The 26,693-nt window shown below is 38.9% G+C and overlaps 3 protein-coding genes across 5 annotated transcripts; all 3 read right to left on the reverse strand.

Moving 5' to 3' along the window:
* Positions 1-1,697: 1,697 nt before the first annotated feature.
* On the reverse strand, positions 1,698-7,865 carry kiss1rb (KISS1 receptor b). Its single transcript, XM_067522067.1, has 7 exons — positions 6,240-7,865; positions 5,813-6,056; positions 5,481-5,605; positions 5,087-5,222; positions 4,242-4,480; positions 3,957-4,109; positions 1,698-2,862 (listed from the first exon to the last, which is right to left on the reverse strand). The coding sequence occupies exons 2-7, from the start codon at positions 6,033-6,035 to the stop codon at positions 2,626-2,628; spliced, it is 1,113 nt and encodes a 370-aa protein (XP_067378168.1). The 5' UTR covers positions 6,036-6,056; positions 6,240-7,865; the 3' UTR covers positions 1,698-2,625.
* Positions 7,866-7,966: 101 nt separating this feature from the next.
* On the reverse strand, positions 7,967-11,960 carry isca1 (iron-sulfur cluster assembly 1). Its single transcript, XM_067522066.1, has 4 exons — positions 11,802-11,960; positions 10,080-10,133; positions 9,332-9,437; positions 7,967-8,990 (listed from the first exon to the last, which is right to left on the reverse strand). Exons 1-4 carry the CDS (start codon positions 11,880-11,882, stop codon positions 8,842-8,844), a joined length of 390 nt encoding a protein of 129 aa, XP_067378167.1. The 5' UTR covers positions 11,883-11,960; the 3' UTR covers positions 7,967-8,841.
* Positions 11,961-13,856: 1,896 nt separating this feature from the next.
* On the reverse strand, positions 13,857-26,606 carry tut7 (terminal uridylyl transferase 7). Of its 3 annotated transcripts, XM_067521288.1 has the most exons (30): positions 26,454-26,606; positions 25,117-25,573; positions 24,705-24,859; positions 24,430-24,546; positions 24,140-24,317; positions 23,920-24,008; positions 23,399-23,450; positions 23,231-23,300; positions 22,913-23,039; positions 22,685-22,804; positions 22,450-22,584; positions 21,787-21,964; positions 20,866-21,542; positions 20,543-20,693; positions 19,939-20,025; positions 19,709-19,809; positions 19,534-19,591; positions 19,191-19,294; positions 19,004-19,093; positions 18,778-18,891; positions 18,526-18,603; positions 18,255-18,432; positions 18,011-18,058; positions 17,821-17,912; positions 17,627-17,742; positions 17,327-17,514; positions 17,079-17,143; positions 16,897-16,960; positions 15,579-15,628; positions 13,857-15,256 (listed from the first exon to the last, which is right to left on the reverse strand). In XM_067521288.1, the coding sequence occupies exons 2-30, from the start codon at positions 25,553-25,555 to the stop codon at positions 15,248-15,250; spliced, it is 3,930 nt and encodes a 1,309-aa protein (XP_067377389.1). In that variant the 5' UTR covers positions 25,556-25,573; positions 26,454-26,606; the 3' UTR covers positions 13,857-15,247. The 3 variants fall into 3 exon arrangements, with proteins under 3 accessions (XP_067377389.1, XP_067377388.1, XP_067377387.1); XM_067521287.1 differs by lacking the exon at positions 15,579-15,628; XM_067521286.1 differs by having other exon boundaries at positions 13,857-15,628.
* Between the last annotated feature and the right edge of the window lie 87 nt (positions 26,607-26,693).

Raw genomic sequence — 26,693 nt, forward strand, 5'->3', positions numbered from 1 at the left:
GTATCAAACGTTGCGTTCAGGGACTTCTCGTAAACTACTGTACTTTACTAACATAATAACTTTGTAGAGGCCTACTGCATGGAAGCTGCAACAAGGATTTGATTAATCGACTAGTCTGCCAGTTATCCGAAATTATTCTGCTATTGCTAATCAAGGAAACAAATGGCAGATTCATTTTACAATAGTAATTGCAGCCCTGGTGTCTAAATAAATAGCAGCCTAAATATTTAGAGCTCATTATGAAATAAAAATACATACATAAATACCTTTTCACTTGTGAGTGATGATATACTGGAGGCACTGTATGAGGTTTGACAATGCTATAACAATGTTTTTCTGCTTATTGTTCGTTTTTGGCCCCACTATTAAAGGTGTGAGCATGATTATGTTTCCTAAATAAAAACAAACAAGAAAAGAGAAAAGTCTTCATGTGGATCACGACTTTCAACGTAAAGATTAGAGCAAATGCCTGAAAACTGAAACATCTTTGTGTGTCGTCCTGTTCATACTGGCTGTTAAATGATGGCTTCCTAATTTGCCTTTACTGTAACTGATGGAGGGGGGATCAGCAGTCCTCTCCCAATTCTGTGCAAAAATGAATTCAATCATTTACTTGAGGTTAAAATGTGGTCACATCAAGTGGATGTCTTCCAAAGTTAGTTAGTAGTTTTTTAGTTGCCTGTAAGTTTGTGTGTTCTTTCTATAGGACAGGTTTTTTTTTCTTGAGCTGCAAAAGAAGCAGTAACAAAAAGAAAGAAGTGAACATATCACCCTGGTTTGTCTAACTCACTTTCCTAGTTCATATGGGCATTTGGTTTTTGCTGTAAAGCAGTAGTGAAAATGTGCAAACCAATGACTTTAAATTTAGATGGTATCACCCTTGATACTGTTGTGTAAATTCTTCAACACAAATTATCAGCTGTAACTTTATGTAGTTTGACCTTTGGGGGCCTAAAGTTCGAGTCTGCTGCCTGTTGTGTAACTGTTGTCGTGGCATTTTGCTTTTAGTGTAATTGCAAAATCGTGACAATCCAAATATTTTCGGTATCACGTGAAGGCAGCACGTTGACCAAAAAGCTTATCTTGCCATCTCATTGGCTCTGTTTGATCAACCACTACCATTGGAGAATATCAACTTAGATCTGCACTGATTGGCTCCACTGTGACTCGTGGACTGAAAACTTCAGTGCAAATTAGCTTTTAATATTCATGCATTGCTGCTGTGTGTGAACATACCTTTGCAGCCAAATCACAGCTAAATTAAAGGAGAACTCCAGCAGATGTAGCATCCCAGAGAAAACGTCTTTAAAACAGTATGTCCATAAATTTGCCTGTTTGTCGTTTCCGATAAACACGAAAAGGAACTTTCACTTTCACAAATCTTTTAGGTAATGTAGAAAACACCTTCACAGTATCAGATGTAGTCAGTGGGTCCTTTGTGCGAATTTGGGCATTACAAAAATCCCTGCTCCGGAAGGTTGTGCTTCGGGGTCTTTGCTGATGCTGGAAATTTTTGTTTGTGGTAAACGATCGTTGATCTGTGCCTCTGCATTTACCATATTTTTGAGCAGAAAGTTAAATCTAAACTGAGATGAGCCTGCCCCTAACAAAAACAGAGGAACATAAAAACGTGTTACCATTATTCTTCCTTTGTGTTCCTTTTCTACTATTCATATTCTATTGTGTAAATGCAACACTGCTTTCTGCTTGACATCAACACAAGTGCAGATTATCAGCATACTTGTGATATTAATTGTTTTCCCAACACGCACAAGACAAGAGGATAGACTAATACAACTAGAGCTTACTTAATTAAAATTTAATTAAAATACAAGGAGTAGACAACTGTCAACCACAGTTGCATTTGGTGTTTTACCACAGGATGGCGATATTGGACAGATAAGTGATCTGGTTGGTTGGTTTGGTTGGTTTTAGATAACGTGCAGGACATGCATAAGGGGCTAGAGGTTTTATCATCTGATCAGCAGAATTAAATGTGGATAACCAAGTGAAAAGCAGCAAATGTCTGTTAACTTCTATTTAAATAAAACCATTGAGTTGCCCTTGATCAAGGCTCTTCAGATCAGGTCAGAGTGTGGTTGAACTGGGCAGCCTCCAGGTGTGAATGTGTCTAACTGTGGAAATGTGGTCCTAAAAAAAAGAAGAGGCCTCTTAGTGATTTTCCCTAGAAAATATACTTTAAAAAAACATACGCGGTTCCTTGAATTTGTAGAAGCAATCTACTAAGCTATTTACTAAGCATCAGTAAATATTTGAGTAAAATCAAGATCTCTGCTTGTTTGTCTGTTTCTCTAACCAGAGACCCACTGTTAGATGACAAGATGTCTGCATTTACATTTCTTTACAAACTTTACAGCTGTGGTATAGTTTTATTCACCTCCTGGAAAATGTGGCAAACATCATTTTATTTCAGCATCTTCTGACATTTATGAAAGACACCTGAACGGTTTGTCCTTTTCAAGAGATAAAATGGAAGGCATCACTCCTAGGTGTGTGTGTGTGTGTGTGTGTGTGTGTGTGTGTGTGTGTGTGTGTGCCAGGGTGGGCTGACTGTTCCAGCGGAAACTATAAATAAACAATGTGTCCAAACGCCCAGCATGGCGTTCAGGACCCAGATGAAAGAAAGTGCATCTCTGCTTCTCCTGTGGGTGCCTGCCGATCTATCTCTCCCACTTCTTGTGCATCCATGTTTCCCGGCCTGACTCTCCGCCTCGTGCGCCACAGAAACACAGCAGGGAAGGCGTGCTTGAAGGCTTTTCTGAAGTTGTTGCCCATGAAAGCATAAACCAGAGGGTTGATGGAAGAGTTGGAGTAAGACATGCAGTGACCCCAAATCTTTAGCTGTGAAGGTGAAATTTAAGACGCAGTTAGATGAACTGCATCAATCTGTGTCACAGTTGTTGAAGCAAGAGTGTCAAATGTTTCTCCCATTTCCTGATACATTCCCATTCAAATAAAATCACTGTCAATTTACAAAAATGTATTATTTTAATGTAAGTATTTCCTGGCAGTATGTAGATGTGGTCAAAAAGTGAGTCACATCATGTTGACTTTGAAAAAGGGACCAACTTTATTGACAAAACAAATATAATCTGGTTATAATGAGCAGTTATTTTAGGATAAGTATGGCTGAAAGTCTCAAGATTGAATTTAAATCTCATTTCAAATCTGTGTTTTTCAGCTATAGTCTATTTGTTGACCAGAGAATTTACCCAGATTCCCCTGAAAAGACTGTAACAAGGTGTTTATGGTGTGTGTGTTTAGATTTGCCTGAAAAGAAACAAAGAAGTAGTGAATTGCATTGCAAGGGCGGAATATTAGTGCAGAACAGTTTTGTCTGCATATCTCAATGATTTATTTGAACCTGGCAAAGGTGGTAGAGCAAACTCTATGCTCAAATGCAAGTATCTGCCTAAAAACATACTCCACTACAAGTACAAGGTGCACAATAAATTCTTTCTTCCAGTACAAAAGTATATGCTCCAAAATGTCCTTAAATACAAAGCTCTTAACATGAATGTGGAAGTCTTGTTCACTTTAATTTGACAAACTCTCAAAGATAAAAATTGATAAAAGATAAGTCATGGTAATTCGCTAAAAAATTGTACCAAAGTTACACAGCAATTTGGTGTAGAATAAAAGAGCTTCAAACAGATTTCAAGCAACTAATGTACTGACAGGTGATAAATCTATAAAAATACATTATCATTTATTAGGTAATTAGATTTTGTATTACGCATCCACACCTGCAAAAAGTAACTAGTAAATAAAGTTGTAAATTGAATATACTCAATTAAAGTATTAAAATTTTAAAAAGTACAATACTTGAAAAATGTATTTAGTTACTAGCTCTGGTAATTGGTCACATCCCTACATCAACCACCACAATCGACAGCACAGTCTCATTTAGTTAACCACCATGGAGTGTAAGTCACCTTGTATAGAACATAACTGCGGAGGCCAAAAGCTTGCAGGAGGATGCAGACTTGGATCGGGCCCCAGCAGATAAGAAAGAGGGCCACCATCACCACCACCATCCGGGAGACCCGCGCCCGCATTGATGCTGCACGCTCTGTCTGAGCCTGGAGCTGAGGTTAGGGAGACTTTGCAATGTCTTTGCAATTAGCGGAAATGTGAGCCCCCATATTCACGCTGGGGATTTAATGAGTGACAAATAACTGCTGTAAAAAGAGAAGCTACAGTATAAGTCCACATCTCACCTGGAAGCTGCTGTCAATGGGATGCACACTGGGTTGACGTATGCGCTTGAGCATGAAGGTGTAGCAGGCAGTGATGGTGAGCAGGGGCAGCAAGTAGACGGCAAGGAAGCTGTAGATGATGAAGGCTCGCCGGAGGTGGACGGAGGGAAAGACCTCACTGCAGTAAATCTGAGGTCCAAACCAGTATCCGGCCTCCAGACGCTGGTACACAGCTACAGGGACTGACAACAGCAAAGAGCCTGGAGACGGCAACATGACGCAACTGAGTGAATTGGAGCACGATGCTCATCAGTGATCTCACCTGTTGTCGCTGGATGCTGACTCACAAATTAAGTAACATGATTATTTGAACTCTCCACTTTTTTCACACAGTAACATAGAAATTCTGTGTAGTCTTAAGGTAAGTACAGGATATAGTATTAGGGAATGTTTCTGTGACTGACAGGTACCTCAGTGCATCACACTGGGTTTTGCTCTGTGCTGAGGACAGAATATGCATTGTTTGACTTCAGAAAACTCACTAAGTTGCAAAAAGAATAAAACCAAAGTCCAGAACATTATTTCAGAAACTCAGACATTACGGTTTTTTTTTCCACGGTTTTGTGGCCTCACATGATAGTGAGGCCACAAAAGCCAAGAGAGAAAGGTGTATAAAGAATAAGTACAGTAAGTTACTGAAAGAAGATCTAGTTTGATGATTAGCTTTCTGCAGTTTACCAGCTTCATTTTAATGCCACAAATAATCCAAACCATAGAGGTTACTGAAAGATTAACAGAAGCAATACGTTTTTTTTCACCTGCTCATTGCAGGTGTGTGTGCGTGTGTGTGTGTATGTCTGTGATACCTATCCAGATAGTAACAGAGATGGCCAGTGCCATGCGGGGGGTGCGGTGTCGCAGTGACTGCAGAGGACAGACAGTCACATAGCAGCGGTCGACACTCATCGCTGACAGAGTGATACATGTTGCCTGAGCTGTCACCTGAAATACACGTGGTAGGTTTGTTTCTGTTCATTTTACTGCACAAAGACAAAATTCTTTTTTTTCTTCCTACACAATATTTACTGTACATTATACTTTTAAGCTCAAAAAAAACACTTGGATAGGTTGTATTTCCTCCAGTAAGTTGCATTTCCTCCAGTATCTCTTCAGCAATTCCAGGCCAGTGTCTGTGTGCGTGCGTGCGTGCGTGCGTGCGTGCGTGTGTGTGTGTGTGCGTGTGTGTGTGTGTGTGTGTACCTGCTGAAGGTAGTTCACCAGTCTGCACATAAACTCTCCAAAGATCCAGCTGGGCAGTGGGTAAAGTGTAGCAGTGAAGGGCACACAGCAGACCAGGAACAAGATATCGGTCGTTGCCAGGTTTACTGGGGGAGGAGCATTAACTCATAAACCGGGAAATGTCATTTATAGCATGTGAATGTTCAAGAAGTGTGTGCAGTCTTGGCCTTTAAAAGGTAGTACAGCAGAGGCATAGTTCTTTAAATTGTTATAAAGGTTACATTAAATACATTAAATACATTTATTTATTTCTTTTTTCCAGTGATATAAGGACACAATAGAAAAGATGTTACCTATGTAAAAGTTAGTGACGGTCTTCATCTGCTGGTGCTTGGTGACCACATGGATGACCAGCGAGTTCCCGACCAGACCGATCAGCATGATGAGGCTGAAGAAAGTGGGGACCAGCCAGGCGTCGACCATCACCGGGGGCGTCTGTCCCTCAGCAGCCACGGACTTGTTGCATTCAGCACAGCCAAGACTCTGATTGGCTGCTGATTCCACCATCACTTTCATAAATCCAAGCCACGAGTATTTCTGTGGTGCACATACATAACATGTGTTTGTAGTGTCTGTTTCTTCAACATCATGCAGATTTAAAATTTAAAAATGTGAATTTGAATTACAACTAAATTATGCCACCAAAGAATTATTTCTGATTACCTTGGATTTCTGATTTTAGACAAAGCCAAATTAAATATTGAATTAAATGTCTCTTACCTGTGTTGTGCCTCTGCTCTAAACAAGGGATTGTGATGAGCTGTTCTCTCTTGTCTTAGAGCAATGCAACTGGAGGGGTGGAGGTGGGAGGTGGGAGGTGGAGTCAATATGCTTTGTGAGCATGTTGAGAGAGAGACTGGGACACAGAGCTTTTAAACAAAATCACCTGAAATTAACTAGAACTGGGAGCTTTGTAAAATGACAAGCTGAATGTGAAATGACCACATGGCTGCAAATCAATGTATTAGTTTTCTAAGTCAAGCAACGACATTTTGTTTGGATAAATACAGATAAATATGACTTAATTATGCATAAAGGGGATTGGGGAGAATCAGTCAGTTCAAATGACAATAAATGAACTGAAGAGGCAGCTGTGGGGTTGTGGTGACAGTACATCTTGATCGCCCAACACTTTCAGCGTAACAATGACATAACAGTTTGTTTTGGCAGTTTTGATTTGACAAATCTTCAACATGAACAACCTGAAAATGGAATTACAATGAAATAATGCTTGAGTATGCAAAAACTTTAAAGCTAAAGTATGTTGAGGTCTCTTGGCAGATCTGCATCTTTACAATGACTTCAACGGTGAATGGGCTCTAAGTCTGGATGTGTGTTAGAAATAAAATATTATTCCTGATAATCATCTGCATGCTCGGTTTCTATTCTTTTTGAACATCTGCTACCCCCTGGTGGTCTTTCCATGCCTTGCAGGTGGTCAGTCAATGATGTGTTTTCACTTTTATATAGATGGACAGAGAGATGCTTTTTACTATAAACAGTATTTCCCTGAATTGTTTGTGAAAAATCTAGCTTGTGCTTTACACTCAGGTTGCTTTACAACAGGTTGCTTCTGGAGTCACCAGTGAAAATGGTCATCCATGGTCTAAAATGGTAAATGGCCAATTATGTAGCACTTTTATCCAAAGTGCTTTACAGTGTTGATTCCCATTCCCCAAACACACACAGATGGCAGTGGCTGCCATTTAGCCAGGAGCAACTTGAGGTTCAGTGCCTTGCCCAAGGACACTTTGACATGTAGCCGGGAGCAGGGATTGATGACTGCCTCACCAACAGAGCTACAGCCGCCCCTTCACATTCATACAAGTTATGACAAGCACCTTGCCCTGGCATTTGAAAGCGTTTTGGAACTCCGTGTTTTGTTAGAGGGACCTAGAAAAAGCTTTATTTGCAGGTCTGTCAAATTCTTAAAGAAACATTCTTTGGCTGAGCCTGGTGAATGATCCATGTTCTTCAGTATTCATCATATGATCAATTGATCCCTAAAAAGATGGCCTCTCACAAAATTACTGATTATTTTGTTTGATTGTAATCTACGTTTTCGAGTTTAACATAACCAGCTGCCCTTAAAACTCTACTGTCAGAATCCTCACTCTTCTTTTGATTGTCCATGATCCCAGATGCCCTTAAAAACAAGTTGAGTGAATTAACACAGCTAAAGTAAAAAAAAAATTGTAAAACCCCTAAAAAGAGAAATGATTAACAAATCTTTCAAAATGTCTGTAGCTCACTTTCCTTATGCTTAACTACAAAACAGACAAAAAGCAATGAGTTAATTTTCTGCAGAACGTGACACAATGTAACATCGACAGAGAATGTATCTGGTTAGAAACTCAGCCATCGCTATGGTGACTGGTCATTTGACTTTTCACTTATCAACAGGTTATATAGTCAAATTGGTTCATATAAAACAGTGACCACATCGATTAGTATTACTGGATTTGTCTATTTATTATTTCATATTTACACATACATATTGCACAGGTTACAAATCTTAAGAGCTCAAAGTTTATACAAATGAAGTCCTGGCTTTGATCAAGCAAAAAAAAAAAATCAACATAAACCTCAAGTACTCTTAAATGAGGAATACATGTTTTGTGCGTTGTAATTTTTGTGCGTCTGTGCGGTTCAAGGGGAGGGAATTGCATTCTTTATATTTACAAAGATAAATATACACTTTGTAATATCTGAAAAGTTAAAAACGGATAAACCAGTCGACACTCAAACTTTTCCACCTTTGCATACTGCTGGTACACGATACTGGTTAATATGCTGTCCTACAGTGACTTTCTTAAACAGCTAATGATGCTCCTAATGTCTATGGTTTTTGGTGAATAAATTCAAACTTGAAAACAAAACGTAATAGTATCGTGCTTCAGCCTCAATGCTTTACCAACTTAAACCTCTCAGGTTAAGTTAGCATGTTCTTGGGCCATGCTCTACCATTTCCTGCAGGGTTCAATTCCTATAAGAAGTGTGTACATCGGTAAAATGGCAGCCAGTCACCAACTTAAAAACACCCTGCTTCTGGGGACCTTTTCAGATGCAGAGCTTAGAATTTAAAAGTGCAGCTGTAAATATCACAAGTATCTGAAACTAAAATATTTCTGCTGAGATGTCTTCACAACACACGTTTTATTAAAATTGGCCTGGAGGAAAAGCAGTAGTAAGAACTGAGGCACCTCCTTAGAGGTTTCCTCAGGTCTGATTTTCTCATCAACCTTCTGTCTTCTCAGTCTCTATGAATGGGATAGGGCTTGTATAGGAGCGGGGGGGGGGGGGGGAAGAGGGTCCATGATGCTCATATGTTGAAGCTCTCTCCACAGCCACACGTGCCTTTGATGTTGGGATTGTTGAAGACAAATTCACTGGACAACTTTGACTCCACAAAGTCCATCTCAGTTCCCAAAAGGGTCAGCTGAGCCTTCTTCTCTATGAACACCCTCACACCTGCAAAAGATAAAGCATCTGTACTCCCACATTCTAATCTTAATGTTAATATCCAGCCAAAATGTTGTGGTTTGGAATATGCTGCACTCCAAATACACAGACAAAAGCACATTTTATTAAATCCAAAACTGCCATTTCTTGTTCAAAATAAAAACTGTTGTTCAAACGAAAAATATGTTCAATCAAAAATAAAAATTTAAATTCAAAAAATAGATGAATACCATACAAAATGTGTGCAGTGGATCATTCTCAGAAACAAAATCGGAATTTGTTCTATTTGACTTAATAAGCGACATTCAAATTTCCTCATGGTACGGAAAACATATTAAGACATGGTTTACCATCCTGTAGTACTTCCTCATCAGACTTGTCTTTATCCTTAGTGTAGTCCAGTGTGTACGTCAGTCCGTTGCAGCCACGAGTTCTCACTCCAACCTTCAAACCAATCTGAAATAAAGCCATAGCTATGTTCACACACTTCCTTTGGACTTTTGCAATAAGCTGTTGACACACAGAATTAATGGGAGTTGAAGTTGTGTGGATATGTTTAATAATATCGCAGTTGAATTAATTAATATTATTCTTCTTATAGCAAAGTATAATTTCTGGGCTCATTGCTATAACTTCTGTGACACAGACTAATGTAGAGCACATAGATTTGTTTCTCTACAATAAAATTTTTTCAGCATTTCAAAAGGTAAAGACAGGTCACAGACTCGGCACGAAGCTGCATCGGTTTGTGCTTACTTGCTAGTTTGCCGTGTTAGGTACATAAACAATAACATTTAAACTTAAAAAAAAAATACAAATATCTAAAACAATATCTGTTTTTATTTTTTGATATAGCTGCGGTTTTTGCCATTAGATATTACACAAGATTTCTCAAACAGGATCTTTAAATTTAACTTCAACAAATGTCTTGCCCAAAACAAAGTAGCAATAATGGTGACAACCTAAACCAGAAGACAGTACCTTATTCTAAAAGCCAATTTAAAGAAATCTGGTGCCATTTGGTAGGAAAGAATAGAGAAGCCCCTGTTGTTTAATGAAATTATGTTTTAGTGAATGGTGGTAGTATCAGTTACTCACATATTCCGGCTTATCCTGCAACAACAACCTGATCTTGTTCACAGCTGCTGGAGTCTGCAGAAAGACAACAGAAGATAAAATGCTAGTAAGTAACAGCTACAATATACACTGGATTCAGATGGAATCCATGTATTCTGGAAAACGGAAAGTCTACCTAGCCGACGAGCAAAGACAAATAAGAAACAGACCACAGAGCTGGTTTGAGTTTCTGTGGTTGTTTTTATACCTTTTGCCTGATTTTAAAATCCCTGTTGCAGGGTCGAACAAGCCAACTAATCTAATAATCTGTACAGCATAATGCAACAGCCTTCACCCCCTGTCACCCCCGCTCTAACTGAATGGATGAGGGCACAAAAGTGGGATCCCATGTGAAAGACTCTGGAACACTGAGATTAACTACAACAGCCACTTGATGATAATCACTTCTGGCTTTTGTGATCATCTGAGCTGCTGATGCCAAATCCCAACTGTGCCACAGCCTGTAGCTGTTTCATAACTGAACTATCACTATACTATGAAACAGAATTTTCCATTACTTACAAATAGATCCTAAAGTGGTGTATGACAGCTAAATAATACTTGGCAACATTAATATTTATTAGTGACGTTAGCTTCTCAGATAAAGAAATTAAACACAGCAATACTCTTTAATGATACATCATTGGCAGTTGTCTCCATTTTGAGGGACGACCCACTACATTACATTTAATGCAACGCCCAAGCTTTATCAGTTCAAGGCAACATACAAACACACTATCTTGCTTTTGCAATGTCAGGAGAGCCTGTCAGGCTGATATTCACACCCATCAGACCATGACTCTGCTCTTACAATTTGGTAGCTATTATAACACATTTCTATAAATTATTTGTAATATTAAGGGGAAATCCACAAATTCTACACATTCAAACATTCGAGCAAAACTCTGCTAGTGAAAACATACACACACACATATATATGTATAGCCCAGGGGTTTAAATATGTGTTTGTAAGGAAACAACCAATAAAATGCAAAAGTATTAGTAAAGATGGGATCTGCATATAGCTTGCTAGGCACCTAAAATAGAGCTAAACTGATAAGTGGGTGCATTGATTAGTCAAAATCAATCAAAAGATGAGAGTTTCCCCTCTTGCACTTTGGTTGTCATATCATTGTAAACTCCGTTTTTTAGTTAACATTTGAAGTCACCAGGTGAGCAATATTTGTAACAATTGTTTGATGACGTCACATCAGCGTATTTAATCATTTAAATGGCCCATATCTTGAGAGTGCACAGTTCAAACGTATAATCACTTACATTAGCAATCATACATCTTGCCACATAACGTTAAGCGCTTTACCTCGCAATTTACATGCGATCAGTGGCCGCAACTGGCGAACTTAACTATCGATGACACATTGTGTCAAGCATCAGATTAGCCTAGCAGCTAACCGTTACTAACTTTAGCGTCATGCAGTTAAGCCCAGAGCTAGCGCGATCTTGCAACCTACCGCCATACTTCTAACCACCAAAGTGCGTCACACAAACACTTATAAAAGCTCATAAACAAGACGAAACGTTCAATGTTACGGGAACTTTACATAAACGCACCCGCAGTGGTGCCTAACGTTAGTCAGCTAAGTTAGCTAAAGCAAGTCCAGTTTAAGTCACTGGCCGCTGATCATCACACTTTAAATTAAGACGGAGAAGCTAGTGAGCTTAGAAGCAAGGACTGTAACTTACCAATGTCAGCGCAGCCCTTGTAGGCAGTATCTTTCTTTTGTTGACCGCTCGGACAGTAGCTCGAACTATGGAGGCAGACATGTTTTTACAGTTAACTTGACAACACTGAGCTGCGCAAGCGTAAACAAAACATTGTAACCGCCCCAAGATCAGCGGCCTGTTCAGTGATTGGCTAATATTATGACTGATGGGCGTGACAGCTAATGTAAACCTTCCGACCTTCAAGAAAGTCTGGGACCAAGTCATGCCGAAAGAAATTTCAGCGGCCAAAAGCAGGCTGAACTCAGCAGGCTGAACTCAGCAGTCTGCATTTCAATAACCGACTCATTTATTTATATCAGAATTGTAAACTCAAACTGAGTGTGTACCTGAAATAAAAAAAATGTCCACAGTCTTGTGGAAAGAAAGAATTTATGATTGAGAAGGCATTAAAAAATAGACAGGAATACCTATATAGGTGCATTGAACTTTTGGTCAAACTCACAATCAGGCCTTAAATCATAATGTAAAGGGTCAGGCCATGGGATCACCGATTATCAGGTGACAAGTCAGGTAACAGTACAAAGATGAGCACAGGATCAACAAACCACTCTGTTTCATAGCAACAGGTTGTGCCTTTCATCCTTGTCCATTCAGCCTTAGATGGCAATAAAAGTAGTCTGCCAGGATTCCATATATTAGCGGTCCACATGGGAAGTGCACCAGGACTGCACAACCAATTACGCCTCCATTGCTGAGACAGGTACTTAGATAGGGGCCTAATAGGTTCCCAAGAACACATTGGCCCCTATAATTCTCAAATGAAAAAATTTTGGCACAACCAGTCCCCCGGCCAACAGCCCTAATACTGTGTCAGGATTGTTAAATTAAATGAAATGACAAAAATACACTGTTAGAGTATTAGATAAAGTAAGGAAGTATGTTCTACTTAGTTTTCCAAGTTCCCGGTTTTATTGTCTGGAATATACACAATTTTAACATTGTTTGTACTGCCTCTAAAAACAATATATTTTGTAATTTTTATTTTATTTTGTATCCCTTTTTACAGCTGAAATATAGGCCATCATATTAGTTAAGTGTCACCTGTAAACGTCCCAAAGATTTGACGTTTGTGAAAAAAAGGCACTAGAAATCATGCTTGAAATCTCTTTTGTGAAATCAGATTTAACAAAACAACATTGACCAAAAGCAAAAAAAATTCTATAGAACACAGAAAGACTACACCCTCAACTTTCCACAACTACAATGCATCCAGAACGTACTCTCTGTGCTTAACTTTTTCCACATACACAAGAAAACAAGTATTCACCGCCTTTACTTAATACTTTGTTGGTGGAGTGCTGCAGAGATGGTTGTTCTTCTGGAAGTTTCTCCTCTCTCCACAGAGAAATGCTAGAGATCTTTCAGAGTGACGATCAGGTTCTAGGTCCCCTCCCTGATTAAGGGCCTTCTCTCCATTGCTCAGTTTGGTCGGCTGGCCCACTCTGAAGAGTCCTGGTGGTTCTAATCTGTTTAACTTTAACTGTCACTTTTTAATTTAAATTTGCAAAGATTTCAACAAACTTATTTTATGTTGTCATTATGGGCTATTGTTTGTAGAATTTTGAGGAAAATAATGAATTTGATCCATTTTGGAATTCAGGTTGTCAAATAAAATGTGGAAAAAGTTAAGTGCTGAGACTACTTTCTGGATTCATTGTAGTTGTGGAAAGGTGTACTCTTTCCATTCTCTGTGGATTTTATTTTGGTTTTCATCTCAATGTTTTCTGTGGATTTACTTGATCAGCTCAATTCTGGAGTGGACAAAAGCATCCAACAAGTCACATTATCATTGTAGAACCTTACAAGTAAGAAGCTAAAATTTCTTTTTTTTTTAAGCCAAGGTCCACCTGTAGGCTTGTCAACCAAATCTCTCATTTTCTAGACAAAAAATAAATAAATAAAAGTTTGCAGAGCTGATCAGAGTACTGCTCCCACCAACAATAAGGAACTTTTACACTGCTGTATATTGTGTTGTAAAGATATTAAAGAAATAAGAGTCAAGATGTTTTACACTGGGATTTGATTTCTATTTAATGTATTCCTGTTGACAAAATAAAATGCAAGCCAACACTTCCTGGCAGGACTGGGGTTCCTCATTAACAAAATTAAATGTCCCTTTGAGTTGAACAAATAAACAAAGCTGGCATTAAAACAAAGCTACTGTAAAATATGGGAATTCATTACAACACATTTGATATTTAGCCACATTAGAATAAACCAAGACTTCATTATTTCTTAATTTGAACAAGCAGGTCTTTGAGACATGAACTAGCAGCAACATAATTCAAGAGTTTGAACTCTCAGTGCAGCTACAAATCTGGTAGTTTAACAACAAAATTAGGTTTTGTAGCAAACACATTTCTCTCCCCACTAAGCCAACACGTTACATCCAGTTTAAGAGTAAGTGAACGCAGCATTTACAGAAGTCTATGCCATCAGTTTGATCAGCCCATTTCTTCAAACCTTAATCACAGAGTGTATGGATGCTATGTCCACTCCCACACACATAGGCCAGGGTTAGCTATGGAAGTACAGTTTTATTTTCCATTCGCACAGATAGTTGAGGGTCATTATGTATGAGAGACGGATCACCAGTCTCAAAAGTTATAATCATCATCCTGGGAAAAAAAAATAAAAATAAAATACTTACAGGGTGAATTTTAACACTGAGATGCACAGAGACATGTTGTAGGAGGAGCCAGAGAGATGGACATCAGTGCAGAGGATAAATTAAACATTTAAAAGAAATTCCTTTAAAACTGCCCTAATTCCCCCCCCCCCCCCCATTTAAATGTCAACATAACTAGAAATTCTAAAAACCTTGCAATTATAAAAAAAGGACTTAACTGATGATTGACTTTTTGGTTTCCTTTGAAATTACTGACTCTTAACCAAGTCACTTGACATAGTAGACAACTCACTACCACCATGTCCAATTCTCTTGGAGCCGTAGTAATGTTTGCAAAGACTAGATCTTACCCAACTACAAGGACAATTTTAATTTACAGACACTTCAAGTAATTACATTTCCCAATTTTACACTGAATGTGCAACAACATTGCTGGAAATATAATGAATTTAAAAGTCATCTGGCAGTGTACGTAAACACATATGAAGTGCATGCACTAATGGCTTGTCTTGTTAAAATGAAAGGTTTAAAAACCTCCTCTGAAGAGGAGAGTTTTAGGGGGAAAAGCAAACACATAAAAAGGCCCTATTTGGCTTCAAGTCAAGGCGTCCTGGCTTTGGCTTTTTACAGGCTCCAATCGGCCCAACAGTCCCATTCAAATTTAGTGGATTCTGGACTCTGGGTTGCTGTCTGCTTAGACAAGAGAAGGACACGTGGCCTGTTGCTCATTCCACTGGGCTCTTCCTGTGACCAGAGTGACCCAAATTTCGGCAGGCTAAACTACCTGAAACAAACCAGAATGCAATAGTCAAAATGTATTCCAAAGGTCAATTTCAGCTCACACCAGCAAGTCTTGTACATTAAAAATATACACATATCTGGCTGAATGAGAACATGTCAGAATACTTCCTCTTGGTAAATTGACAGCTGCCTCTGCTTTATTTATACAAAGAAAATATATAGATTCTTTCAGGTCACAATTACAGCCACTCAGAGAAACGGAAGAGCACTGTATAGTAAAATGCAGATATAAAGAGGATCAAAATGCAAAACTTTGGCCAAGACATCAAGAAGCATGCACTCTGTCCAGAGAAAGATGAATCAACCTGATCCTGCTGGTTAAATATCTTGCCCTTAATTTTTCTGCTCACAAAGCCTAAAACAAAAGAAGACAGTTGACTCAAAATACAACACAGCTAACAGTCTTTACTGAAATTCTTCAGTAATAAAATTAAACAGAGCATTTTCTCTACATATTATAAAATAATTATAGTTTAAATTAGTTGTTGATATTTGGCATATAAAAAACAAAAAAAAAACAACAAAAGTAAAACAACAATGAATATGAAATTTTATCATTTCGTGGAAAATAACTCACTTTGAATTTGATGCCAGGAACATAATCTCATAAAAAGTTGGAACAGGGGCAACAAAAGGCTGGAAAAGCAATTGCCGCAAATCAAAAACAAATGGAGGAGCATTTGACAACTAATTAGGTTATTTGGCAACAGCTCAGTAACATGACTGGGTATAAAAAGGAGCATTTCAGAGAGACAGAGCCTCTAGAATGCAAAGATGATTCAACAATCCACAAAAAACTGCGTCTAGAAATTGTGGAACAATTTTAGAAAAATGTTCCTCAACATAAAATAGTGAAGACTTTAAAGATCCCACATCTACAGAATATTATATTAAAAGGTTCTGAGAATCAGGAGGAATCTCTGTGCGCAAGGGACAAGGTCAAAGGGTCAAAACTGGATGTGCATGATCTTAGCCGAAAAGTACCTAGGAGGTTTTAGAGCAACATATGCTTCCATCCAGACATCTTTTTCCAGGGAAGGACTTGTATACTTCAGCAAGACTATGCTAAAGCACATACTGCATCCATCACAACAGCATCGGTTCACAGGAGAATAGTCCGGGTGCTGAACTGGCCTGCCTGCACTTTGACCAATAGAAAATGTTTGGCGCCCAGGACTGTTGAGCAGCTAGAATCCTGCATCAGAGAAGAATGGGACAATATTCCTCTCCTAAAACTCCAGCAACTGGTCTCGTCACGTCCCAGACATTTACAGACAGTAGTTAAAAGATAAGGGGATGTGACACAATGATGAACATCACCCCATTCCAACTTTTGCATCAAATTCAAAAGGATATATTTTCTATGAACTGGTAAAATTGCTCAGTTTCAACATCTGATATGTTGTTTTTCTTCTATTGTGAATAAAATATAGGTTGATGGGTTTGCAAATCAATGCATTTTGTTTTTATTTACATTTTCGACATCTTCCCAACTTTTGGGGAATTGGAGTTTTACTTACACAATGAACCAGGCAAGTATGAGAAAAAATTCCCTTGTGAAATTAAGAATTATCAGTTAAAGTACACAGCATTAAATCACAGCACAGCAGTAAATATACATACCTGCTTGAGGACTTAATGTCACATTTTGTTTCATTCTCTTCTTCTCCTCTTGTATAGGCAAACCCTGATAAGACAAGAGAAATGCGCCATGGATGTAGCAGTGTTCAATGCCGCTGCCACAGTAAAAACACATTTAACTGAATTTTGTTTTTTGTACGGCCACAAAACAGATTTTTATATACCTGTTTCTCTTTGTCTCTCAAATTCCTCAGGTGGACTGAAGGAAAGTTTTCCATCTTCACATTTCCTAAGGATTAAAAGATTTAAGTTACATGAACAACAATGGATAATAATTCCTTGTACATGGTATTATTAATGTAATAGAAAGCAAAAAGAGAGTGAAAGAGAAAACCTATAAAAGTTTCAAAGAAATACCTTTTTGTGGCTTTTAAAATGTACTTTAAAAAAATAAATAACACAACGTGTGAACCTGCAGGGCTTCTGTACAGATGACAGTCCTTCTTAATGTGGGCAGTTGATCCACAAAGGAAGCAGCATCGTTTCTCCAGTGTATCTCTTTTTTTCCAGTGATCACTTCGTCTGATCTGATCCTTTGAGTCCTCTATTTTGTCTCGGAGCTGATCCAGCCTTTTCTCAAAATCTCTAACGTGCTTGGACCTGACCAAAATTATCCACAAAAATACAACAAGCACATAGATTAACACATAGTCCAAATTATTCATAATTAAACATTGTGACAGATTCATACATGTATTTTCATTGTACTTACTTCTTCCGCATTGGGCAGTCTTTCATGAAGTGGCCAATCTTGCCACAGATGCGGCAGCAGCGATCATTGGGAGCCACCTCACCCTCAGTGAGCACTTCAGGATCAAAGAAATACTCCTGAACAGATCACAGAGTCAGCTCTTGGATAATGTCACCAAAAAATGCAAATGTGGTGTTTAGACAGCAAATACTAACCATATAGCTGGGGTAGACTGGAGGAAAGACTTTGACTGGGGTGCCGAACATTGTCCTGCCATTGATGAAAGCCTTTATGATGAAGTTAGTCACTGTTTTAATGGCAAAAAGACAATTTTTTTTTTCAAAAGACAGAAAAAACAATTTACAAGAAAAAAAAAGACAACCACTCAGATGGAAATTGTCATACTTTTTCGGGACAGACCAGCACCCAGGTTATGATTCAAGTCAAAGGGATCTGTAATATAATTAAACAGAAAGCACAATTTAACAATGAAAAATACTTCTAAAAAACTACATAAAGTAATTTCAACTCCGTGTAATCGACTCTGGTAAAGCAATTTCAAGTGTCCCTGTTGTTTGATAGGGGACCGATCCAACTACTCATATGTCTTATTATTGTGGTTTTTCAAACCCTAACGCCACAAGCTGACCTTCAATGACAATGTATTTGGATGTCCACTGCTTGTTGAACGTGGTGAGGCGGGCATGCTGTCGGATACAGACAACATGCTCTCTGAAATCAAATTCCTCAGTGTAAAAACGGAGCAGGCCAAGCCACAGCTCCCCCACCGTTTCAGTGTTTGTTGCATACTGTGGCCAACGACTGGGCTGCAGGTGATAGAGGACATAAATCACATGTTATTGAGGTGTGATGGAACACACATTTTCATCAAGTGTATAAGGTCACACACAGATGCTTACTAGTGTTTTTAAATCATCAAAGAAGTACACATTCCAGCCATCAACTAGCACTTCAGGCTTCTTCTTTCCATCATAAATCTGCAACAGACAAACTACAAATTTAGTCAAAAGGGATAAAAACATTTCTTGGATGGGTTAATACTAAACCCTTGAGAGGCACTTATACCTATTAAAAAATGCAAAAATTAAAAACAATGTTATTTGAATTAAAATAAAGCCCTAGTCAAACCATTTTAAACATATCACATGTACCTCTTGCAGCACAGGGATAACTGGTGGGTTTCTTTGCTGGAGGAAATAAAGCACCATAAGGGTGTAGGCATAGGACGATAAGCTGCCACGTGAAGCATCCCCAATGTCACAAATCTGTTTTAAATGTGCAGTACAGGACAAAATTATGACACAATAAAACACTTAAATATAATGACTTAATGCATTACAAAGATGCCTTGGCAGCAAATGCGTGAAGCATAATCACCTTGGCAAAAACCTTCATGACATAACAGAGGATCTTCACTCTCCTGTCAATGGCAGCATATAAAGCTAGCAGACTGGTGTTGTGTATGGCCTGAATAAAAAGCACAGCAAAACAAGTTATGTAATGTGAACAACGTGAGAAAACATAAGAGGGAAAAATTAAAACAGGTAGTAACAGAGAGCTCTACCAGTGTGTTGTAAAGGCTGATGTCTCCCTCTAAACCAGTATGAACATGGTAGAACTTCACAATGGGTACTTTTGCTGTAGTGATGGGCAAGATGTTCTTTAAACCTGGTGACATTGTGCAAATGGGGAGAATCTTTAAGGGTATACAATGACAATTTCAGTTTTCAAGAATCTCTCTCTCTTAACTGTTCTCTTTTACCAGGAATCACGGGACACTGGGGGACATTGTTTGACTATTCACTTTCATAAAATTACTTTCTGCCATTCCCTCTACACTGAAAACAAGATTGGTTGTAAGCTTACAAATAAATTGACAGTCAATGTTGGGTGGGGGGAATCCTTACCTGGGTGTTTCTTTAGCAACCTCGCTAGACTTTCAATGATATTGATGCAGTCAACATCCTGTGGAAACGAAAACAAATCTTACCAAATAAGAGATTAACCTAAACATAAATCCATCTACAGCTACATAAGTGACTAAATGCCTTCAAATTTGCACTGGCATAAAAGGATACTTACATTTATGGTCTGCTGCCCGTCCAACACCATACATATGTCTAGGTCACTCTGTCTAAACCCAAAGCCATTTTTTGAAGATCCAAACAGTTGTAACTGAGCTCCTGTGCAAAAACATCCCTTGTGAATTTCTTCCTACTCTACATATTGAATTTAGATAATAAAAACGTACCATCATAACTTATGTTTGAAAAACTACAAATGCTAAACCATAAGATGGTGGTATACTTCACCAGCAAACTGTCGTCGGACAAAGGTCTCCAGGTCTTTAAGGATGTGCTCTCTCACTCTTACTTCCAGTTCATCTGGGGCAAAGTCAGCTAAAAAGCAAACAAACCAATGGTCAACATAAGGCCAATAAGAGGATACTGTGGGTATGCAACTCTTAATCTGTGTATACTGCTTGTGTATAGTTAATGGAGAGTAAAAGTTACTTTAAGCTATTTTGTGAACAAGTCACTGGACAAGAGTGGAACAATGGTCCTAGTGATTTGTCAGCCAGTTTTGCAAAAACTGCAAATAAAAATATTTTATATTAAATATTTAAAGCTACAAAAAGGGCTATGAACAACATTTGAGACCAGTGTGGAACCAGTTTGAAATTTGAGACAAGTGAACTTGGTGCTTTTTAAGCATATCCAAGACCTGAAGATACAAAATCAACCAAACATCCCCCTACTCAGGAACAGGTGACATTCATCAAGTTGAAACACACAAGGCTGTGCAATTAAGAGAATTTGCTGAATCTGACTTGGATCATTGGGCCACTCAATTGAAAATACCTCACAGAAATAAAAACAGACATTAGGCATAAGAGCACGACAATCTTCTACTCACTATAGCACTGCTCACAGACTTTGTTAAGCACAGTGAGAAACTCCAGTGTTATTGGGGGTAAAGGATCCAGCTGCACTTTCTTGAAATCCTCTGGGCAGTCTTTCTTCAGGTGTCCATCACGCTTGCACAAGCTGCACACGACCATGTGTGACTACAAACAAATTGAAAGTTAGTTTAACTTAGATGGTGCACACAAACATATGTGCCACAATTTATTGTCTAGTTTAAACTTAGTCACCTACAATACAAATTAAGACAAAAGTAGAAAATAATTACTTAGGTTTGACATTTTTTGTAGGAATAGGAATTGGAATAGGAATTACCTTTCCTCTAGTGAAGGCTTGCCTAGTAAACTCATAAGACAACCTGCACTCTTTTGGCTTTTTATTTTCTTGACTCCCATATTTAGACGTGTCTTCTAAAAGTGGGGGTGATACACAGGCAGGCACCACCTCCACCTCTTCCTCATCCACCGAACCAGGTGTGTCCAAATCTGGACCCTCCTCATCAGACAAAAGCTCCTCCCCAGAGATCTCATCCACTGGGAATATCTCCTCCTCTTCTGTGGTGAAGCTGTCTAAATGACATCTATGTGCATCCACATCAACATCCTCGTCCTGCTCCTCCTCATCCTCAGAGAGACTGCTTTTGCCCAGGTCCACTTTTTCCTTCTCTCTCTCTTCATCTGAGTCACTGTATCCTTCAACTTCTTCCTCTTCTTCAATAATGCAGTCAGAGTCTTCTGGGCCATTTTCTACCTTTTCACCTTTACCCTGACTTGCAGGCAGTGACTCAATGCTGAGGTGGCCAAAATCTTTATTCAAGCCATCGACGTTCGCCCCTTGAAAATGTCCTTGCTGTGTATTGCGATAATGTTTTGTTGTTTTGTTGAGTGGCAGTGCAAAGTACTTGTATGTGGTTTTGAGGCAGTGGAGGATGTACTCAAATATTTGCTGGCTGTTCACGGTGCGGGCCACATTTCTTTTCACAGCAAAAGGGTCTGAAAGACATTATTACAGTGTTAAAGAAATCAGTTCTTTCATGTGTTAAGCAAAAATTTTGATTTTTGGATAGAATTAAACTCAGCTTCAAAAGCTGTATTTCATTTTAATGCTGATCATTTGTTACAATTTTGGCACTTGTGTAAGAGCACTTGTTCTGATGTATAAAAGCTTTAACGGGATTATTATAGAAACAAAAAGCAAATATTTTTAACTTGTACTACAAATGGGAAAACTTCCAACCCTCCACAGCTATGCGTTTCTTTGGCCAGTCTTTCATCTCTCGGGAGAGGACAGCACTGGTCCGCACACTGATTACGCTGTCAGCCATGTTAAACTCCAGTGAATAAAAACGGAGCATCTCAACCCAGAGAAGCCCAACTTCAACAGGTAGATGAGGGCTCTGAAATACCAGTGGAACCTGCAAGAAAACAAATAAATAGTGACATGATACACTTGATAGTACTTGTTAGAATAGTGGCTTAAAGTCTGCATGATGCATGTTCTTAAACATCAACACAATCCATGCTCCATTTTTGTCCCTTGTGGTATACTTTGAGTACTTGACTACCTACAAAAGTTAACATTGGCACCATAATAAAGCACCTATTGTATTAGCTGGTTCCACATTTCAATTTTGTCTGTGATTAAAAAAAAAAAAAAAAAAAAAAAAAAAGCTAATATAAAAGCATTTTTGATCTCTCTCTCTCTCTCTCTCTATCTCTATCTATATATATATATATATATAATATCTATATTATCTATATCTATATATAATATCTATATATCTATATATCTCTATCTATCTATATATCTATATATCTATATATCTCTATCTATCTATCTCGATAGATCTATCTATCTATCTATATCTATAAAAACATTTAAATTATCTTTCATGCTCACCTTTCCCTCTATATAAGATCCCTCTGCTGGCTGTGATGATTCTTTAGAGGAAGGGGAGTAAGCCCAGTGTACATATCCATCCTCTACACGTGTGAGACTGAAGCCCGACAGCCTGCTAAGTGAAAACATCTTAATCTAAAAGACAATTGCATGATTAGTTTAAACTGAAAACAACTACCAATGACCATATACTGTAACTAGTACTGCATTCTATTTCAGGCTCAAGAACACAAACCTCTGGGTTCAGGTAAGTAGGCAAGAGGGGCTCTTTGCGTTGTTGTAAGAAGTAGATTACCATGAGGGCAAAGACATATGGTGGCAGCCCACCTTCCTCCGTGCAGTCAATTTTACAGATCTAAGACAGAAGCAAAACTATTCATAATAAAAATAAAATGTGATGTTTAACACACAAATCAGGCCTTAAGAGCCCTGTGAGAGATTAAAGTCTGAACTGGAAACATACCTGGGCCCAGCGTCTAAGACACAAGACCAGTGGGTGGAGGAGAGGCTCCTGACTTGCTAGAGCAGAAAGATAGGACGTGGTTTGGAACGCATTTTCATTGCCTGCACTCACTTTGCAGATCAGGCCGCTGTTGAGAAAAATAAAAGCTTTAGGATTTATTTGTAGCTCTATTTCTTTTTGTACATAAAAAACATTCTGTTGGGTTAATTAGGTTCATGTTCAAGCTGACTATGATGGTTTCTCTAAAATCAGAGGGTTTAATTTATAAATAAGACATTCAAATTATGCAGTAACTGAACACTTGTCAGAGATACCCACCTCTTTTTGTCTTTGCAAATGACCACAGGCACTCTGGCATGAAAGTCAGCTTCCAGATCAACAAAGAGAGCTGAAGACAGAAAAAGTAGTGTTAAATATAAAACTTCCATGACATTTAAACTCATGATTGACTTTCCTGTTGTGGAATTTGGAAAATATTTGACTCACAGCTGACAGAGATGCTTTCCTTAACCAACACCAAGACATCTGGCTGATGCATCTGTGAATACATTTCATTTCAAAGCCTTTATACAACATAAACACAATATATAAAAAAAATAAAAAAAAGAAATGAATCTGGCATTTCCTACAAACACAACAGCCACATGTACAAAACAAAATTACTGAATAGCACCAAGAGCAGTGCATAAATATTTGCTTCTTAAACTTTTAGAGCAAAACACACCTTTCTAACCAACCAGCAAATCTAAAATTATTTCAGAATGATATTAAGTTTTGGAGCAATGTAATTTATTTTAACATCTCAACAATGTGCTGAGCATGACATCATATAGCAAAGACTGACAGAATACAACAAAAAGGTACAGGGAGCAAGCAGATTGGATTGATTTCAGGTGTCATTCTAGCACTAGCTTAAGTGCATATTGTAGCTTTGCATAATCGATTAAGGAAAACATTGTAAAACAAAAAGGTATGCCCCCTATCAAACGCACACTGGGTCTACTCACGTGAGGAGGATACTGGATGTCAATGTTGACATCAGAATCTTTAAACCCAAACTTAGTGCAAGATGATCCATATAGCCTGAGGCGAATCTCTACAGACGAGAAAGAGGAAATTATGGCATTAACATTAAAGCATAATTCACAAATGCAAAGAAACCTGACTGTCACAAAGGAAAAAAAATCTGACTAACTATGGGTCAGTTACGTGTCCTACGCAACTCACCAGGCAGGACGGATAGAAGCAAGTCTTGCATTATGGAGACCACACACTGTCTTCTCTCAACATCCTGATCATTCATCCCATTTTCCTGGACAACAGCCTCCAGTGCAGCAGTCACTGCAATGATCTGCTCTGGGTCTGGAGGCATGATCTCAATCAGCATTACCTGTTCTTGCCTCTCCTATAAACAGAAGCGCACAAAAAGAAACAGGGGTTTATTGTGGCATCATTTGTCTACACATGTTTACTATACTCCTGGAACGGCTGATATTCGAAATAAGATCATTTCTCACCCGGGCCCTTTTTTTGTGCCGTTTGTCTCGAATATGCCTGTAAGCATCAGAAACAGATTCCAGGAGAACGTCACACAGAGTGCAGGTGTAAAGTGCACTGGGGTTGCTGTGGGATTTCTGAACAAATTTTAAAGAGGAGAAATAAAAAAAACATTAGATAATAGCTACAAAACAATTATAGATTATCTTAACTTAACCTAGCTGTATTACTGACGTATCAATGCAAATATAAATTATAAATTGTTCATTTGAACCACCAATCAACAAGCTTGTACCTTTTTCAAGCAGTAGATCTCATCTCTGTTCAGCCGCCTCTCTGCCTGCTGTAGGGTGCGCTGCTCTTGGGCTGAGAGGGGGCACTCTTCATTCACAAGGCTCCTTTTCTCTTCAGCAAAAGATTTCTTCTTGTTTCTGTTTCTGCGTCTTTTCCCTTTGGAAGACCATACACACGAGGCAAAAATTACAAGTGATTATGTTTTCTTGGAAAGATTTTAAGCAGTGATCTGTACATATCAAAGGTGATGAGCACAGCCAGTTTATACAGTCTGTTCAATACAGATTTTGATAAACTATTCATCACTATGATAAGGGTAAAAGTTACACTCAATGCACAGTTTTTAAACCATGATCATTCCGACTGCAATCTGGTACAGTTGTTTTAAGGTGTGGAGATTTCCAAATTCTTACCTGATTTATGGATACTGCCATCAGTGGCTTCCCTCCACCCTTGCTCCTTGTCCTCCTTGGGGAGCTCTCCGTGGGTACTCCTCCTCCAGTTCTGTGACTGCTGCAAGCGCTCTCTCCAGTTATCTTCTCGACTCCCACTACTCTCAGGTCCCGAGAACCACTGGTGGTCATCTTTCCGCAAAGGGCTGTTACCGCCTCTGAATCCAACAGGTGAATAGCTGAGGGGCTCCTGTGCTCCCTTTTTGGGGCTGGCCATGTATGACCCACCCCCGTTCCTCATTCCCTGCTGACATCCTTCTGGTCTGGTTTTCGGTCCTCGCCCCTGGTCCTGGATCCTCCAGCTTTCTGGCTTGTCTGCTGCTGCTGCTGCTGCTGCTGCAGCTCCTCCTCTCTCCCAGCAGCGTTGCCTAGGCCGGTAAGGCCTGCCTGAGTTTTCCATGGTTCACTAATGTTAAAACTGCATAACAACATGTTCAGTTATTATGGCTATAGTTTATGCAATCTAAACATACTTATACAACCGGGAATAGGCAGGGTCATTTTCCAAATCTCTGGCATTCAACCTCAAGTTGTCTTTGTACTGTTTTACACAAACTTTCCCTGGCAGCTTCTGAGAGCTTTCATAACTTGTCATATCATTCAGACAGTAGCAGAACTTGGAATCTGAATAAAAAAGAGCCAAGACGTAAACTCGGCGCATGCTTAGGCAAGTTAAGACAGTTGGGGATAAACTGTGTCTAGTTAGCATTATAGAACACTTATGTTAAAGACTACGACAAGAAGAAGCTGAAAATCTGAACCTGGTGCTTCTCGTGTTACCAAAACTATTAAAGAAATAAGACCAGCATTAGATTAATTACAGAGACCATGCACGAACCACTGCGACGTTATAGTAAGCCAACGATTCAACGTTCCCAGTTAACTAGAACGTTATCAAACAAAGAATTACCGGAATTGAGCTAATCTAATAAAGCTTGTTATGGAATGGTGCTGCACTAACGTTAAGCTAACGTTAGCTTACTAGCTTGTGCAATCTCTATCGTCCATTCTTCTTCGGTGCCTTAACCTTATTAACGCTACATTATCATGCATGTTGCTTACTCGCCGGCAAAACCCAGCGTTAGCCACCAAATTTAACGTTAGACACCTTTTAAACTTTAGCTAACGTTGGCTATCCTGTTTAGCTAGCTGGGACATCCAACAGCTAGCTTAGCTACCCAGCTAGCAGTAGCCAGCGAAACTGCTAATGTTTCACTTTTTTTAAGTTGTTCCACCTGATGCTGCAGTAAAACGTCAGCGACAATAAGCCGTGAAGAATAGTAACGCCATTTAAATACCTTTTGTACGTATACAGAGGACATACTTGGAGCCTCGTTCAGGTCTGACTTAGGGTGATCGTTTGTCTTGCACTGGAGTTTGAAAGGTGACGTCCGGATTGTCTGTATTGTAGCCGTCAGCGTAAAAGTTCCACCCACCGCAAATAAAACCCTCAGGCCCTCTGGTGTTTAATACTACACCTACTTTACGCTACACAATGTTGTAATATTATGAAATACTTGGGAGTGGGTCGGCTGTTA

The sequence above is a fragment of the Channa argus genome, chromosome 11, assembly GCF_033026475.1.
Source record: "Channa argus isolate prfri chromosome 11, Channa argus male v1.0, whole genome shotgun sequence".
NCBI lineage: Eukaryota > Metazoa > Chordata > Actinopteri > Anabantiformes > Channidae > Channa > Channa argus.

Bases quoted from the DNA above. Each gene is read 5' to 3' on its own strand.
- tut7 (XM_067521286.1), bottom strand. From the start codon at position 25,555: ATGGAAAACTCAGGCAGGCCTTACCGGCCTAGGCAACGCTGCTGGGAG. The intron at 19,810-19,938 runs GTGAAGTATACC...GTTTTTGCACAG, and splicing joins TGTCCGACGACAGTTTGCTG to GAGCTCAGTTACAACTGTTT. The intron at 17,913-18,010 runs GTATGACAATTT...CCATTAAAACAG, and splicing joins TGCTGGTCTGTCCCGAAAAA to TGACTAACTTCATCATAAAG.
- isca1 (XM_067522066.1), bottom strand. From the start codon at position 11,882: ATGTCTGCCTCCATAGTTCGAGCTACTGTCCGAGCGGTCAACAAAAGA. The intron at 10,134-11,801 runs GTAAGTTACAGT...GTCTTTCTGCAG, and splicing joins CAAGGGCTGCGCTGACATTG to ACTCCAGCAGCTGTGAACAA. The intron at 9,438-10,079 runs GTGAGTAACTGA...GCTTTATTTCAG, and splicing joins TGCAGGATAAGCCGGAATAT to ATTGGTTTGAAGGTTGGAGT.
- kiss1rb (XM_067522067.1), bottom strand. From the start codon at position 6,035: ATGAAAGTGATGGTGGAATCAGCAGCCAATCAGAGTCTTGGCTGTGCT. The intron at 5,606-5,812 runs GTAACATCTTTT...CTCCTCCCCCAG, and splicing joins CGTCACTAACTTTTACATAG to TAAACCTGGCAACGACCGAT. The intron at 2,863-3,956 runs GTGACTTACACT...TCACCTTCACAG, and splicing joins GCAGTTATGTTCTATACAAG to CTAAAGATTTGGGGTCACTG.